The 14,844-nt window shown below is 46.1% G+C and overlaps 1 protein-coding gene across 4 annotated transcripts in view; it reads left to right on the forward strand.

Annotated features, from left to right (window-relative positions):
• The window catches only part of CSGALNACT1 (chondroitin sulfate N-acetylgalactosaminyltransferase 1), a 32,925-nt gene that overhangs the window by 13,925 nt on the left and 4,156 nt on the right, over positions 1 to 14,844 (forward strand). For 2 of the 4 annotated variants that reach the window (XM_081166521.1, XM_081166523.1), the window contains exons 2-7: positions 743 to 833; positions 1,271 to 2,179; positions 6,551 to 6,767; positions 9,390 to 9,491; positions 12,591 to 12,769; positions 13,837 to 13,931. In XM_081166521.1, the coding sequence (XP_081022647.1) occupies positions 1,549 to 2,179; positions 6,551 to 6,767; positions 9,390 to 9,491; positions 12,591 to 12,769; positions 13,837 to 13,931 (1,224 nt within the window). In that variant the 5' untranslated portion in view covers positions 743 to 833; positions 1,271 to 1,548. The remainder of the gene's footprint in view (positions 1 to 742; positions 834 to 1,270; positions 2,180 to 6,550; positions 6,768 to 9,389; positions 9,492 to 12,590; positions 12,770 to 13,836; positions 13,932 to 14,844) is intronic. The other 2 variants (XM_081166522.1, XM_081166524.1) reach the window with 1 other exon arrangement.

Consider the following 14,844-nt stretch of genomic DNA (forward strand, 5'->3'; position numbering starts at 1 on the left):
GATTGGAACAAGCACTTACAGTTTCTGGAGTTCAAAGGCTTTATGCATGCAGGAACTATTTATAGGATGAGTGGTGAGCGGAGACAGAAGGGAGGGCAATAGTAGACATCTTGTCTGGAGACAGCAGCAAAATGGCTCAGCTCTTTAGGGTGAAGTTAACTTCGACATAGAGGCTTACAAACAAGTGCTGGCTGGGTTGCTAGATGAACAGTGCCCACTGGTGGTTCAAAGTAACATATGCATTAACTGTGAACTATGGCCTTCTCGGTATGCCAAGGAAATAAACAACTATCTGACTTTTAGAAGACATCTGAAGGCAGCCCTGTATTGGAAAGTTTTTAATGTTTGATGCTTTATTATGTTTTATATATTCTGTAAGCCGCCCAGAGTGGCTGAGGAAACCCAGCCAGATGCACGGGGTGTAAATAATAAAATTATAACCATCATCATCAATATAAGGAAATGTCTTGGCTTTCCATCCCAAAACACTCAATAATAAAACAATTGCAAATCCAAAGAGATACAGGCTGAGATAAGAATCTCCACTTGAAAGGCTTGCTGAAAAAAGGAGGTCTTCAACAGGCACCAAAGAGAGAATAGAGACCGCACTTATCTGATATGTAATGGGAACGAATTCCAAAGGGTGGGCTGATTCCTGCATCACATAGAATGGACCTCCTGGTATGAAGATGCAGAGTATAGTAATAGGCTGGGTATGTAATCTGTGATATTGGTATTTTAGGGCGCTACCTGATTTTTTAACTGGACGTGCCAACCTTTCAGAGGTTGCTGAGCCATGCAGCCCCAGGGATGAAGAATAAGAATTTTACAAGGTAAGGACCATGTCAGTGATATCAATGTAAATTATTTGCCGCCTTGTGAAATGAACATTGGAATATAAATAATCTTTCAAGCATCCTCATTGTGAAAACCTAATTTGACTTGGGTAAAACATTCAAAAAATAGGTGCTAAGCTTGAACAGGGCATGGAGGTGGGGGGAAACACTTGCACAGCACGTTGCTAAAGTGGTACCTCAGGTTAAGAACAGTTTCAGGGTAAGAACGGACCTCCGGAACCAATTAAGTTCTTAACCCGAGGTACCACTGTAACGCACCTCTGAAGGAAGCTATTAAACACCAGGGCCTAGCAAACTGTTGATCAGGTTTCATTTCCACAGATCATATCTTGCAATGAGTCAGACCTGAGTAAAACAGCCTCTTTTGAAGATGAATTTCCTCACACAGTGTATTCATCTAATTTGCCTTTCAGATCGCTCCCCATTGCTTCCAGCCAACAAGACTGAAACACCATCAGCTGATGCCATTGAGTTGCCTCACACTATTGGCTTTTGCGCTTGCCTTCTGATCCGTGCAATGCAGCCCTGTTCCCTCCACGTTGCCTGCATGCAGCTAAGAGAACATTCGTCAACAAATCCAGGTGTGCCCATGCAGGCAGCTTGCAAACTGGGTCCTGGGGAAAGCTGCTGCAAACCTTAGACCTGGCACCGGAGGAATATGTGGGTGCTGCCGCCAGATGCTTAGCAGAACATGGTTCGTCGAGGGATTGTGGCATGGCTCCCTCGGGTGGCCGTTCTGCTGGTGGTCCTCTGTTGTGCGGTGTCTGTGCTCTACATGCTGGCCTGCACCCCGCGAGGTGACAACCAGCAGCTTGCCTTCCCCAGAGCCAACAGCCCTACGGGGAAAGAGGAGTACCAGGCGATCTTGCAGGAAAGGGAAGAACACCACTGGGACTACATCAGCAGCCTGAAGAGGCAGATTGCAGAGCTGAAGGATGAGCTCCAGGAAAGGAGCCAGCAGCTGAAGAACATGCAAGGCCACAGCACCGACTCGTTGGCAGTGGGGATAGACCGGCGGGACCCTGAGAAGCCCCAGAAGGCCCTCTTGCAGTTCCTGCATTCCCAGGTGGACAAAGCAGAGGTGCACACGGGAATGAAGCTGCCCAATGAGTATGCCGCGGTGCCCTTTGAGAGCTTCACCCTTCACAGAGTGTACCAGCTAGAGATGGGTTTGACGCGTCACCCCGAGGAGAAGCCGGTGCGGAAGGACAAGCGAGATGAGTTGGCGGAGGCTGTTGAGCTGGGCTTGGAGACTTTGAACAGCCCAGAGAGGAACAGCAACACAAACCGCCGGGCATATTCCCCCTCTGACTTCATAGAAGGTGTGTATTCTTGGGAGTCACTCAGGGATTGGTGAGGGAGTTTCTTGAAGGGGATTCCTTAGACAAGGTGGGAGACTCCTTTTCTGTCCTCAGGTAGAAGCCGAGCTAGGCTTGGATGGGCTTAAAAGTGCCGGTGTTCCAATGTCCCTTTGGTAAAGCTCAATAGCAAAATATAGAAAGACTCCAGAAACTGAATGGTAACAAAGGGCTTATTCTACCTGGCGCCAATCTCTCTGATTACTTTCCCCAGATAATCTCTATCTGTGTTAAATTCACAAATCACATTTTGGGGGTGTCAAACATCTTAAGTAAATACGTAAAAGACTTAATGTGTGGAATGGGTTTTAGTGAAAATGAAACCAGAACACTTATACAAGCACTCTGATGACAGAAGAAGGCCTGTTTGAGGCAAATTTTGCTTTTTAAATAAATTTCATTACATTTGTGTCCCGTCTTTCCTCCAAGGCAGTGGTTCTCAACCTGTGGGTCCCCAGATGTTGTTGGACTACAACTCCCATCATCCCTGAGCTCTGGCCTTGCTAGCTAGGGGTAATGGGAGTTGTAGTTCAACAACATCTGGGGACCCACAGGTTGAGAAAGGCTGCTCCAAGGAGCTCAAGGTGGCATATCTGGTTCTCTTCCTCCCCACTTTTTAACCTGACAACAACCCTGTGAGGTAGGTTAGGCTGAGAGACTGCGATTGGCCCAAGGACACCTAGTGAGATTTGCGGCCGAGCAGCAAGTTCAACGCTGGACTCCCCGATCCTAGTCCAGCCTTCTAACCACCACACCACATATAACAATAACACATAAAATGGGAGTTTTATGTGTCCTTCAGCTCTCTATATTGGACAAACAGGCCTAACCTTACGCCAAAGAATAAACGGACATAAATCTGACATCAAGAATCACAGAACAGAGAAACCAGTAGGAGAACACTTCAATCTCCCAGGACATTCTATACAAGATCTCAAAGTAGCTGTTTTACTACAAAGGAATTTCAGAAATAGACTGGAAAGAGAAGCTGCTGAATTGCAACTCATTACCAAACTCAAAACCATGGAGAGACCTGGTCTGAACAGAGACATTGGATTCTTATCTCATTATACATGACTAAGCCATTTCTCACCTTCTCACCCCTTGCCTTTTCCTGTAAGACCTATTACAGTCGTTAAGAGTCGTCAACAGGCTCATCTCAGCTATCTGCCAATCTCCCATTCCCACCACCCTTCTGAGTAATACCCCTCCCCACCTTCTCACTATATAGAAGGATCTGGCAACTTCTGTTTCAGTGTATCTGAAGAAGTGTGCATGCACACGAAAGCTCATACCAAGAACTAACTTAGTTGGTCTTTAAGGTGCTACTGGAAGAAAATTTTTTATTTTGACTATGGCAGACCAACACGGCTACCTATCTGTAACATAAAATGGGAGTGCAGGATCTGTTTTTTCTTTAGCAAAATTCCCACCCCCTACCCCCGTCCACTACTTATCAACCCCCCAGCCAACCTCAGATGTTTTCTCCCAGGTAGTATTCTTTCAGATATTGGAACCCAGCTTAGCACAGGACAGGATAACAACGAAAATGAAGCTTTGGGGGAGAAAGCCACAGCCACAGGTTTAAACCACAGGGCCTACTGTCATCATTTGAGCCTTGTTAAAGGTATAGGGCCCCTGACCATTAGGTCCAGTCGCGGACGACTCTGGGGTTGTGGCGCTCATCTCGCTTTATTGGCTGAGGGAGCCGGCGTACAGTTTCCGGGTCATGTAGCCAGCATGACTAAGCCGCTTCTGGTGAACCAGAGCAGCGCATGGAAACGCCGTTTACCTTCCCACCGGAGTGGTACCTATTTATCTACTTGCACTTTGATGTGCTTTCGAACTGCTAGGTTGGCAGGAGCTGGGACTGAGCAACGGGAGCTCACCCCGCTGCGGGGATTCGAACCGCCGACCTTCTGATTGGCAAGCCCTAGGCTCTGTGGTTTAACCCACAGCGCCACCCGCATCCCACTGAGCCTTGTTAGATATATCTAACTTCTGCTAAGTGCAGCAACCAGTTTTTGTGTTTCATTTTTTATACTTGCAATAAAATTTAAAAAATACAAGCAACGAAAAGGAAGAATATAAAAATATAGCCAGGTTGATATTTTGAAGAAAAATGAAAGTGAATGGGAAACTGAGGAGCAAAGTAACTGTTGACAAAGTTTGGGTGTGTAAGTTATTTAGCTGAATCATGAGGGGAAATGAGCATCTATATTTGCTTGGAATGTGATCAGAAACTTGGAAGACTTCTATATACAAGAAAAAGGGAAACCATGGGATCTTTAACAGCTTTTTAAAATAAAACAGTGGAAGGCCTTCATTTCTGCACTTGCTGAGTAAGTTTGTATATAATCACTTCATCCCAAATTTGATCAATCCACTGTTGTTTGGGAGATGTCCAGCACGACTTCAACCTTCTCTGCTGCACACAGTTGCTTAAGAAGCGATTTTGACTGATTTTCTTTCCTCTCAGCACTCAGAGGCCGCCTTCTTTAGAAAAAGCAAAGCAAAGGGTAGACTCTTCTGGCTTGCATATCAATAGCAAAACTGCTTAATCGTCTCCTGAAAGTCTAGCAGAGCACATTCATCTCATCTGAAGCAACTCCTCCAGCTGCAGAGTCATCTTCATTCCTACAGAATAGAATAACAACACAGCTTCAAAGTTAGTCCACTTCTTAACTCTTTCAGTGGCAGTTCCTTGCTTCAGGATTAGGACTTTGACTCATGAGAACGGGAATCATTAAGGAAACACACCAGTTGCTGCAATGGCTCTGTTGAAACATGTTTTTAAAAGTGTGCAGCTTTCCAAGTAAAGCTAAAGGGTAAAGGGACCCCTGACCATTAGGTCCAGTCGTGGCTGACTCTGGGGTTGCGGCGCTCATCTCGCTTTATTGGCCGAGGGAGCCGGCGTTTGTCCGCAGACAGCTTCCGGGTCATGTGGCCAGCATGACTAAGCCGCTTCTGGCAAACCAGAGCAGTGCACAGAAATGCCGTTTACCTTCCTGCCAGAGCGGTACCTATTTATCTACTTGCACTTTGACGTGCTTTCGAACTGCTAGGTGGGCAGGAGCAGGGACGAAGCAACGGGAGCTCACCCCATCGCGGGGATTCGAACTGCCAACCTTCCACTTGGCAAGCCCTAGGCTCTGTGGTTTAGACCACAGTGCCACCCGCGTCCCATGCAGCTTTCCAAAGGGTGGCATATCAAGCATTTTTATGCAATTCTTTCACAGTGGCTGTGATGATGACACCTGCTTTCTGGGTGGCATCGAGAAACCCGCTAGTTCATCAAGCTTCTTTTATATTTCACAGAATCATAGAAACGCAGAATTGTAGTATTGGCTGGGATCCTGAGGCTCATCCAGACCAACCCTCGACAATACAGGAATCTCAGCTAAAGCATCCATGGCAGATGGCCGTCCAACTTCTGCTTCAAAACCTCCAAGGAAGGAGAGCCCATTATCTCCTGAGGGAGACTGTTCCACTGCCAAACAGTTCTTACCATCAGATAGCTCTTCCTGGTGTTTACTCGGAATCTGCTTTCTAGTAACATGAAGTCATTGGCTTCGGTTCTGCCCTCTGGAGCAGGAGAAAACATCCCCTATGGGACAGCCCTTGAGATATTTGAAGATGGCTATCATATCTCCTCTCAAGTCTCTTCTTTTCCAGGCTAAACATGCCCAGCTCCTTCAACCAAGCTCTTCATAAGACTTGGTTTCTAGACCCTTGATCATTTTGGTTGCCCTCCTCTGCAGACGTTCCAGCTTCTCAATATCCTTCTTAAATTGTGACATCCAGGATCAGACACAGTATTCCAGGTGTGTTCTGACCAAGGCAGAATAGAGTGGATTTTTGTTGGGGGGGAGTGCAGGCCTTTTGTTAGAGAGGGCAGAACCTTAGTTTGCTATGACTTTTATTGATTTTTATTGATTCAGGGAGGGAAACTGCCTACCTTATGTGAATCAAATGAAATAGGAACGGCTGTTGGGACTGTAGAGAAGAGTATCTGAAAAACCAAAACAGGACTGTGCTTAACTCTTCCCGTAACATTATATTTTTCCACATTCTGAGTAGCTTGAACTTCAGCTCATCTTCCTAGGAGATTCACGAGAAAACAAATTTTAAAAGGAAATAACTTCTAGTTGAGAAGGAGATGAAAACCTTGCCTACAAAATCACAAAATTAAGGGAATACAAAATGAGTCTTGCAGCAAGCCCTGAGTGCTACATTTTCTCTCCATATGAGCAGGGGAAAAAACCAAAGTATAAATCTGCACTCACTTCTGAAATTCCTTGCTAATTGCTGCTTTCCCCTTTGTTTCCCTGACAGGCCTTCGTCGGATAGAAAGAGATAAAGGCACCCTGTACGAGTTGATATTCAAGGGAGGCAAAGCATACGAATTTGAGCGAATTGTCCTATTCAGACCGTTTGGCCCCATCATGAAAGTTAAGAATGAAAACCTCAATATGGCCGACACCCTTATCAATGTCATAGTCCCCCTGGCTAAAAGAGCCAGCAAGTTCCAGCAATTCATGCAGAATTTCAGGTTAGTAAAGCTGCATGCTCTCACTGCCTCCCCACAGCCGTGCCCCAATACTTCTTCTTTGGTAATAATAGCTTTTCTTACAAATACAGCAATAGGTAAAGGTAAAGGGACCCCGGACCATTAGGTCCAGTCGTGGCCGACTCTGGGGTTGTGGTGCTCATCTCGCTTTATTGGCCGAGGGAGCCGGGGTACAGCTTCCGGGTCATGTGGCCAGCATGACTAAGCCGCTTCTGGCGAACCAGAGCAGCGCACGGAAATGCCGTTTACCTTCCCGCCGGAGCGGTACCTATTTATCTACTTGCACTTTGACGTGCTTTGGAACTGCTAGGTTGGCAGGAGCGGGGACCGCAACGGGAGCTCACCCCGTCGCAGGGATTCAAACCGCCGACCTTCTGATCGGCAAGTCCTAGGCTCTGTGGTTTAGACCACAGCGCCACCCGCGTCCGAATACAGTCATACTGCGGGATAAATACGCTTCAGGATAAGTATTTTCGGGTTGCGCTCCGCGGCGACCCGAAAGTAACGGAGCGTGTTACTTCCGGGTTTCGCCGCTCACGCATGCGTAGATGGTCAAAATGATGTCACACGCGTGCGCAGAAGCAGTGAACCGTGACCCGCACATGCACAGTTGCATCTTACATTCTGTTCAAGATGCGGACGGGGCTCCGGAGGGGATCCCGTTTGCATCCCGAGGTACCACTGTATGCAAGCAGAGTATTAAGTAGTGGGTTGACAAAGCAGATGACACAGAGATTTCTCCAAGTAGTTCTTTATAAGTAAGCTGGAACTGAACTGAACTGAACACAGCTCAACCGGCCGGCTTTTATAGGCAGCCGGCTGTCAACATTGTAACAACAACACCCCAGGGTTTCCCGCCTAAATTAACTGACGTGGACCTGAGTGAAAACTATATACAGTGGTACCTCGGGTTAAGTACTTAATTCGTTCCAGAGGTCCGCTCTTAACCTGAAGCACCACTTTAGCTAAAGGGGCCTCCCGCTGCCACTGCGCCGCTGGAGCACAATTTCTGTTCTCATCCTGAAGCAAAGTTCTTAACCCGAGGTACTATTTCTGGGTTAGCAGAGTCTGTAAGCTGAAGCATACGTAACCTGAAGCGTATGTAACCCGAGGTACCACTGTACACAATACCCCTGGTGGCCAGGGTGAGAACTTCAATACATAACACACAGCATCAGCGCAGGCAAGGCTGTATATTTAGTTTCGCTTTAATTAGTTACAATTTTATTAAGTTTCTTTTAGGTTTTACCTTACCCTTATCCCCTAGCTCAGTGGAAGAGTACGGTCAAACCTCGGTCTCTGAATGCCTCCATTTTAGAATTTTTCGGCCAGGGGCGTAGCTAGCTGCTCTGGCACCCGGAGCAGCGGGGGCGGGGCTATCCGCCGAGGGGGGCGGCGAAGCGAGCTGCCCATGGGGTCAGCCTGGCAGTCACAAGCTCCATGCTGCCATTTCGGGCAGTGCGGTGCCCCAAGCTATGTCACTCCCAGGAGAGACGTGTGGCTCGGGTGTGCTGCAGGCCAGGCCCCGCGGTAAGTGCTGCTCCCGCAGTGTGCCATTTTGTCACCCCCTCAGGGGTGACACCCGGGGCGGCCTGCACCCCCCTTCCTACGCCCCTGTTTTTGGCTCCTGAACGCTGAAAACCCAGAAGTAAGTGTTCCAGTTTTCGAACGTTTTTCGGAAGCCAAACGTTTGATGCGGCTTCCACTTGAGTGCAGGAAGATCCTGCAGCCAACCGGAAGCTGTGCTTTGGTTTACGTTCAACAATCAAGGTTTGACTGTACATGCTTTTCATGCCAAAGGCCCCAGTTTCATTCCTTGGCATCTTGTGGCCGAAAATTTGTACGGGATGAAAACAGAGTAAACTAGGTGAGGTCTTTAGGCTCTCTCCAGCTACTGCGGAGAGTCCTAAAATCCAGTTTTAACCATTCATATCCAAGGAGGTGCATGCACATAAATGCACACAGAGCGTCCCTGCCCTTCCATCCCGCCTATCATATAACACATGATATAACATACTCAAGCTGAAACTATGAAAACCACACAGGTTACAGGGAACCAGACAGAGGGCCTTCTCGGTAGTGGCACCCTCCCTGTGGAACGCCCTCCCACCAGATGTCAAAGAGAACAACAAGTACCAGACTTTTAGAAGACATCTGAAGGCAGCCCTGTTTAGGGAAGCTTTTAATGTCTGATATATTACGGTATTTTAATACAGTGGTACCTCAGGTTAAGTACTTAACCTGAAACTGTTCTTAACCTGAAGCACCACTTTAGCTAATGGGTCCTCCTGCTGCCGCTGTGCCGCCGGAGAACGATTTCTGTTCTCATCCTGAAGCAAAGTTCTTAACCTGAAGCACTATTTCTGGGTCAGCGGAGTCTGTAAACTGAAGCGTATGTAACCTGAAGCGTATGTAACCTGAGGTACCACTGTATTTTGTTGGATGCTGCCCAGAGTGGCTGGGGAAGCCCAGCCAGATGGGCAGGGTATAAATAATAAAGTATTGTTATTGTTATTATAAAACCAGTAGCAGAACTAAGGTGTGCGTCACTGTGGCCTGATCATGCATAATGGAAGGAAGCTTACGCATTCACTTCTCTTCCAGGGAGATGGGCATACAGCAGGACAGGAGAATTCACCTCACTATCGTTTACTTTGGGAAAGAACAAATGAGCGAGGTCAAAGGAATCCTTGAAAACACATCCAGGTGAGTACAACCACGGATGCCGTTCTTTCATCAGAAATCAAAGGGCAAACGCTTGTTGGGCTGCATCTCATCTCATTAGTGGTAAAGCCGTGTTTTCGTTTGGGTTGGAAGACCTGTTTTGTACCAGCAATGTTGTATGACCCAGCTGTGGTTTTTCAGTGGAAAGAGGAAACCACTTTGTTGTGTCTACATGCTCAGAGGAGCATCTTATCACATGTTACCCTAACAATAGTTTCTGAAACTGGGTACCTGGGCCAGAGAGAGTGGGAGGGAGCAGGAGAGCTTAATGGCCTTGGCTCTAAGCTCAAATGGGGCATCAGATTTAGACACTTTTAATGCTTCCCGAACTAAAATGTGACACACACTGTCATCTTAGAGCTGCCACTTTAAGCAACTAAGAGATGTGATTTCGCAAAAGACTTTTTTAAAGGGTTTGTTTTGTTAACTGCTTTAGTTTCTGTCATATGGAGGAGTTAGAAATGCTCATAAATATCAGTAAAAAAATAATACCTGCTCTAATGTCAGTAGCTCAGGAGCCTCAAAAGCTGGAAGTGGCAAAAGCCTTTCTAGACCTGAAAGATGGTCCACTGGATACTTGGATGAAACTCAGCTCCCTGTTAGGAAGAGAAATTCCAGTTAATATTATTATTACTATCCACAGGGCTGGCCAACTCTCAAGAGACTGCGATCTACTTTCAGAATTAAAAACTGGCAGTGATCTACCCCCGTTTTTTAGGGGTTCAGCTCAAAGTTGTTGAGTTTTTTGGGGAGGAAGAAAGCCCCATTTCTGGTTTTTTTGGGGGGGTTAAAGGCAAGGGGAGGACACGGGTGGCGCTGTGGGTTAAACCACAGAGCATATGAATTGCCATTCAGAAGGTCGGCAGTTCAAATCCCCGTGATGGAGTGAGCTCCCGTTGCTCGGTCCCTGCTCCTGCCAACCTAGCAGTTCAAAAGCACGTCAAAGTGCAAGTAGATAAAAAGGTACCGCTCTGGTAGGAAGGTAAACGGTGTTTCCATGAGCTGCTCTGGTTCGCCAGAAGCAGCTTAGTCATGCTGGCCACATGACCCAGAAGCTGTCTGCGGACAAATGCTGCCTCCCTCAGCCTATAGAGCGAGATGAGCGCTGCAACCCCAGAGTCGTCTGCGACTGGACCTCATGGTCAGGGGTCCTTTACCTTTACCTTTTAAAGGCAAGGGACAAAGGGGTAAAGTCACTCACAAAAAGATCGCTATGGATGAAAACAGCAGCACAGAGAAAGCTCTGTCTTCCCTTCCAGAGATCAGACAACAATGGAGGGCAGGGCAAGGGGGCGTGGCAGGAGTCAGTTTTAATGATGCTAAGGAAAGAGAGCCAGAGATCGACCGCGATCTACCAAAACCTCGCAGGGATCTACCAGTAGATCGCAATCAACCTGTTGGACATCCCTGCACTACATAAACTTGTTTCAGCATTTGTCCTGCACCACCCCATCCTGCAAGATCTGTCAAACGTAGCTGACCCTTCTAGCATGTGGAATTGTGAATAGTGGTGACCAGTGGGAGTGGAACTATTTCCCTCTGAGCTTGAGCAAGTGCCAACTTTTATGACACTTCAGTGTCTATTAAAAACACATTTGTGCTCTCAAGCCTTGGCTGGTGCTTGACTCCGGCAAGATACAGGTAAAGGTAAAGGGACCCCTGACCATTAGGTCCAGTTGTGGCCAACTCTAGGGTTGCGGCACTCATCTCGCTTTATGGGCCGAGGGAGCCGGCGTACAGCTTCCGGGTCATGTGGCCAGCATGACTAAGCCGCTTCTGGCCAACCAGAGCAGCTCACGGAAACGCTGTTTACCTTCCCGCCGGAGCGGTACCTATTTATCTACTTGCACTTTGATGTGCTTTCGAACTGCTAGGTTGGCAGGAGCAGGGACTGAGCAACGGGAGCTCACCTCGTCGCAGGGATTCAAACCACCGACCTTCTGATCGGCAAGTCCTAGGCTCTGTGGTTTAACCCACAGCGCCACCCACATCCCTCTCCGTCAAGATACTATACTCTTTAAAGCTGCCTTGATTTACCAGCTGCTTTCAGTCTTTTGTGATGCTGATGGCCAGTATGTTTTTTTAAGATTATCGTTCACCAGCTCAAGACTAATGTGAAGGGCAGTCAAAAAAAGTTTTAATTTAAATAAAGAAATACTCTACTATATTTCCCAAAGCACATTTTGTGATGTGGTATCTCATTAAGGCCAGAAACCGGTAAAATCCAGATCAGCCAACTTAGCATTCAGGACTCAAGGCCATTCCAGCAGCCGCCACAACAAATCTGTTTGTCATTAAGGTGCCACACGACTCTCTTATTTCTTCACTAGTGACGAGTGCTCCTGTTTGGTGCACAATTCATAGCTCTTCTTTGCTTTTTGGTCCATTTTATTTTCCCAATGTATTATTTAGTAATGCAAAAAAGACATTATATTGTCTTATCAGCAGAAAGTACTGTGCAGATCACACTATTACATTAAACGTAATAAAAAATAAGGAGTAAGGTTAAATAACTTCCCCAAATCTTTGATTCCAAAAGGCAATACAAACCATCCATATTTCAATAACTCTATTTAAATATCTTGTTACTATTTAAATATCTCTATTTAAATATCTTGTTATTTAAATATCTTGTTTCTCACGCATGATTATAGTTGTAAGATATGCTTATGTAGCAATGATTATTGGATCTTACAGCTATATCCCACGACTTCCTGAATATTGCCCAGGATTATGCATCATTTTAAAAACATGATGACATTACCAAAAGCTCTGCACTTAATTGCCCCATATTCTCCAGCATTAATCATCAGGTGCTTCAATTTGTGGGTGATTAAATACAATAAATACCCCATCTTTAAAAATTATGTATCAAATTTACTGATATCAGAGTTTTACATATTTTATTTCCTGTTCAGTTCTAGGTATTCTCCTGTATATTAATTCCTAGATCTTTCCCCTATTTGGGGGGAATTTTGTTGTTGTTGTTGTTGCTGCTGCTGCTTATTTTAACTCTTTATTTGTCTTCCTAAAGACAAAAGAGGCCAAATAATGCTTATGTTGCCATTCCTCCTTATATAGATCAGCCAACTTCAAGAATTATACCTTCATCCAGCTGAACGAAGAGTTCTCAAGAGGGAAAGGCCTGGACGTGGGTGCACGGTTTTGGAAAGGAAGCAATGTTGTCCTCTTCTTCTGTGATGTAGATATATACTTCACAGCAGAATTCCTCAACACATGTAGACTGAACACACAACCAGGTATAGCTATCCTTAGATTTAGACCTTGGTCTGTTTTGCCAACATAGAGCGCTCATCCATGCTTGTCCCGTGCCAAGAAAGCATGGGTCAAAGTGTTTTGCCTTTGCCCATAGCTGTCAACTTACAGATTTGAATATAAGGGACCAGCAGCCTTGAAAATAAGGGATCAGCAGCCAAAATAAGGGATTTTCTGGAAACAGGTATGTTCGACTTCTGAGCCCCTCCAAGCCAAAGGCAGAAAGCCCAGCCAGCAGCCAAACAAAGTCTCAAGCGGTGGTTCCCACAGTGCAGCAACCCGACAAAGGGGAAGCAGCAAGGAAAACCACCATCACCTCTCCGCTGGGAAGCGCTGAGCAAAGGCGAGTCCCCAGGCAATGCGGCCGATTTGATCGGCACAAGGCATGCAAGCTCCACCCCCCAGTCGTTCTTAGACTCCTTATTGGGTGAGCAACGCAGCCAAGCAACACAGTTGGAGCCTCCCTCCTCCCTGGCCGGCAGGGAGGGAGGGAGAGGAGCTGCTTCCTTTGAAACCCGGGAAATTTAAGGGACATCATCAATAAGGGACAGCAGCGGGACACAGCGCTGGGATAAGAGGCTTTCCCACCAAATAAGGGACGGTTAACAGCTATGCCTTTGCCCCGCTGCTTTCCCCTGGAAAACCTACTCTTTAGTGCTAAATTGGAACAAACAGCAATCAGCAGGAAACTCGACTGCTTCCCCCCTCCTGCCACCAATTCAGTGCTAAAATATGGACTTCCCCAGGGGAAAGTGGTGGGGCAAATGGAAGTTTGGATGAGCCCTAGGTTAGAGCCCCTGTGACACAAGTGCAGGATAGCTGGGATCCCAGGAACTCGACAGCAAAGTTGCTATCATAATGATACCACTTTAATCAACAGAACAAAACTACTCCAAAATGTTGGATTATTTTTCTACAAAAGGATACAAACCCCCCAAGGGTACTTAAATCAAAGGCTATGAACATAAAAGTCAACACATTCCAGGATAAAAAGCATATATGCAAACTTAGCACAAATAACCCAGTTTTTTCAACACACTCTCGTTTTTAGGGAAGAAGGTGTTTTACCCAGTTCTTTTCAGCCAGTATAACCCAGGCCTAATTTATGGACACCACGATTCCATTCCACCTGTAGAACAGCAGTTGGTAAGTAAATGCGTTAAATGGCTTTAAATGATGTTCTAAATCCATATATACAGTGGTGCCTCACAAGACGAAATTAATCCGTTCCGCGAGTCTCTTTGTCTTGCGGTTTTTTCATCTTGCGAAGCACGGCTATTAGCGGCTTAGCGGCTATTAGCGGCTTAGCGGCTATTAACGGCTTAGCGGCTATTAACGGCTTAGCGGCTTTAAGAAAAAGGAAACAAACTCGCAAGAACTCGCAAGACATTTTGTCTTGCGAAGCAAGCCCATAGGGAAATTCGTCTTGCGGAATGACTCAAAAAATGGAAAACTCTTTCGTCTTGCGTGTTTTTCGTCTTGCGAGGTACCACTGTACTAAAAAAGGCGCACTTAAATGTTACCCTGCCTAAAATATGGAACTGTTTCAGCTCAAAATCTTTTTAAAATTGTTACACACCAATTAGAAGGCAAAGGAGCTTAGGACTGTGGTTTATGAATATGCTAGAAAGGGCAGCAAGGGAACTTTTGGACTGGTCTCTATTTTCAGGTGAGATTCGATCACCAGCAAATTCATGTTGTGCAATTATAGTTCATTGGGAGCTTTTGTGCAACAAACCTGCTTCCCCCCCAAAAAACTGGACTTTTTAAGGGGGCATGATGCGGAAATGCATTGGGAAGTTTGGGATAAGGCTTGCTTCAATGCAGCATCAGCTAACCCCTCCAGATAAATCAGAATAAATGCTCATTAAAGAGGCAACGTCATGAAATCTCCCTGAAGGCAAATCAGTAATGATGTCATCTGAAAGCAGCCTTAGTATTCAAATCCCAAACCTCAGCTTGTCTGAAATCAGCAAAAATATGAATTGCGTGTTCAGACCCAGAAACCTCCCTCCAAATAAATTCGCACATGACTCAAATTTTGGTTTTGGTTTTTGGC

The sequence above is a fragment of the Podarcis bocagei genome (assembly GCF_964188305.1).
Source record: "Podarcis bocagei genome assembly, chromosome: 13".
NCBI classification, from domain to species: domain Eukaryota; kingdom Metazoa; phylum Chordata; class Lepidosauria; order Squamata; family Lacertidae; genus Podarcis; species Podarcis bocagei.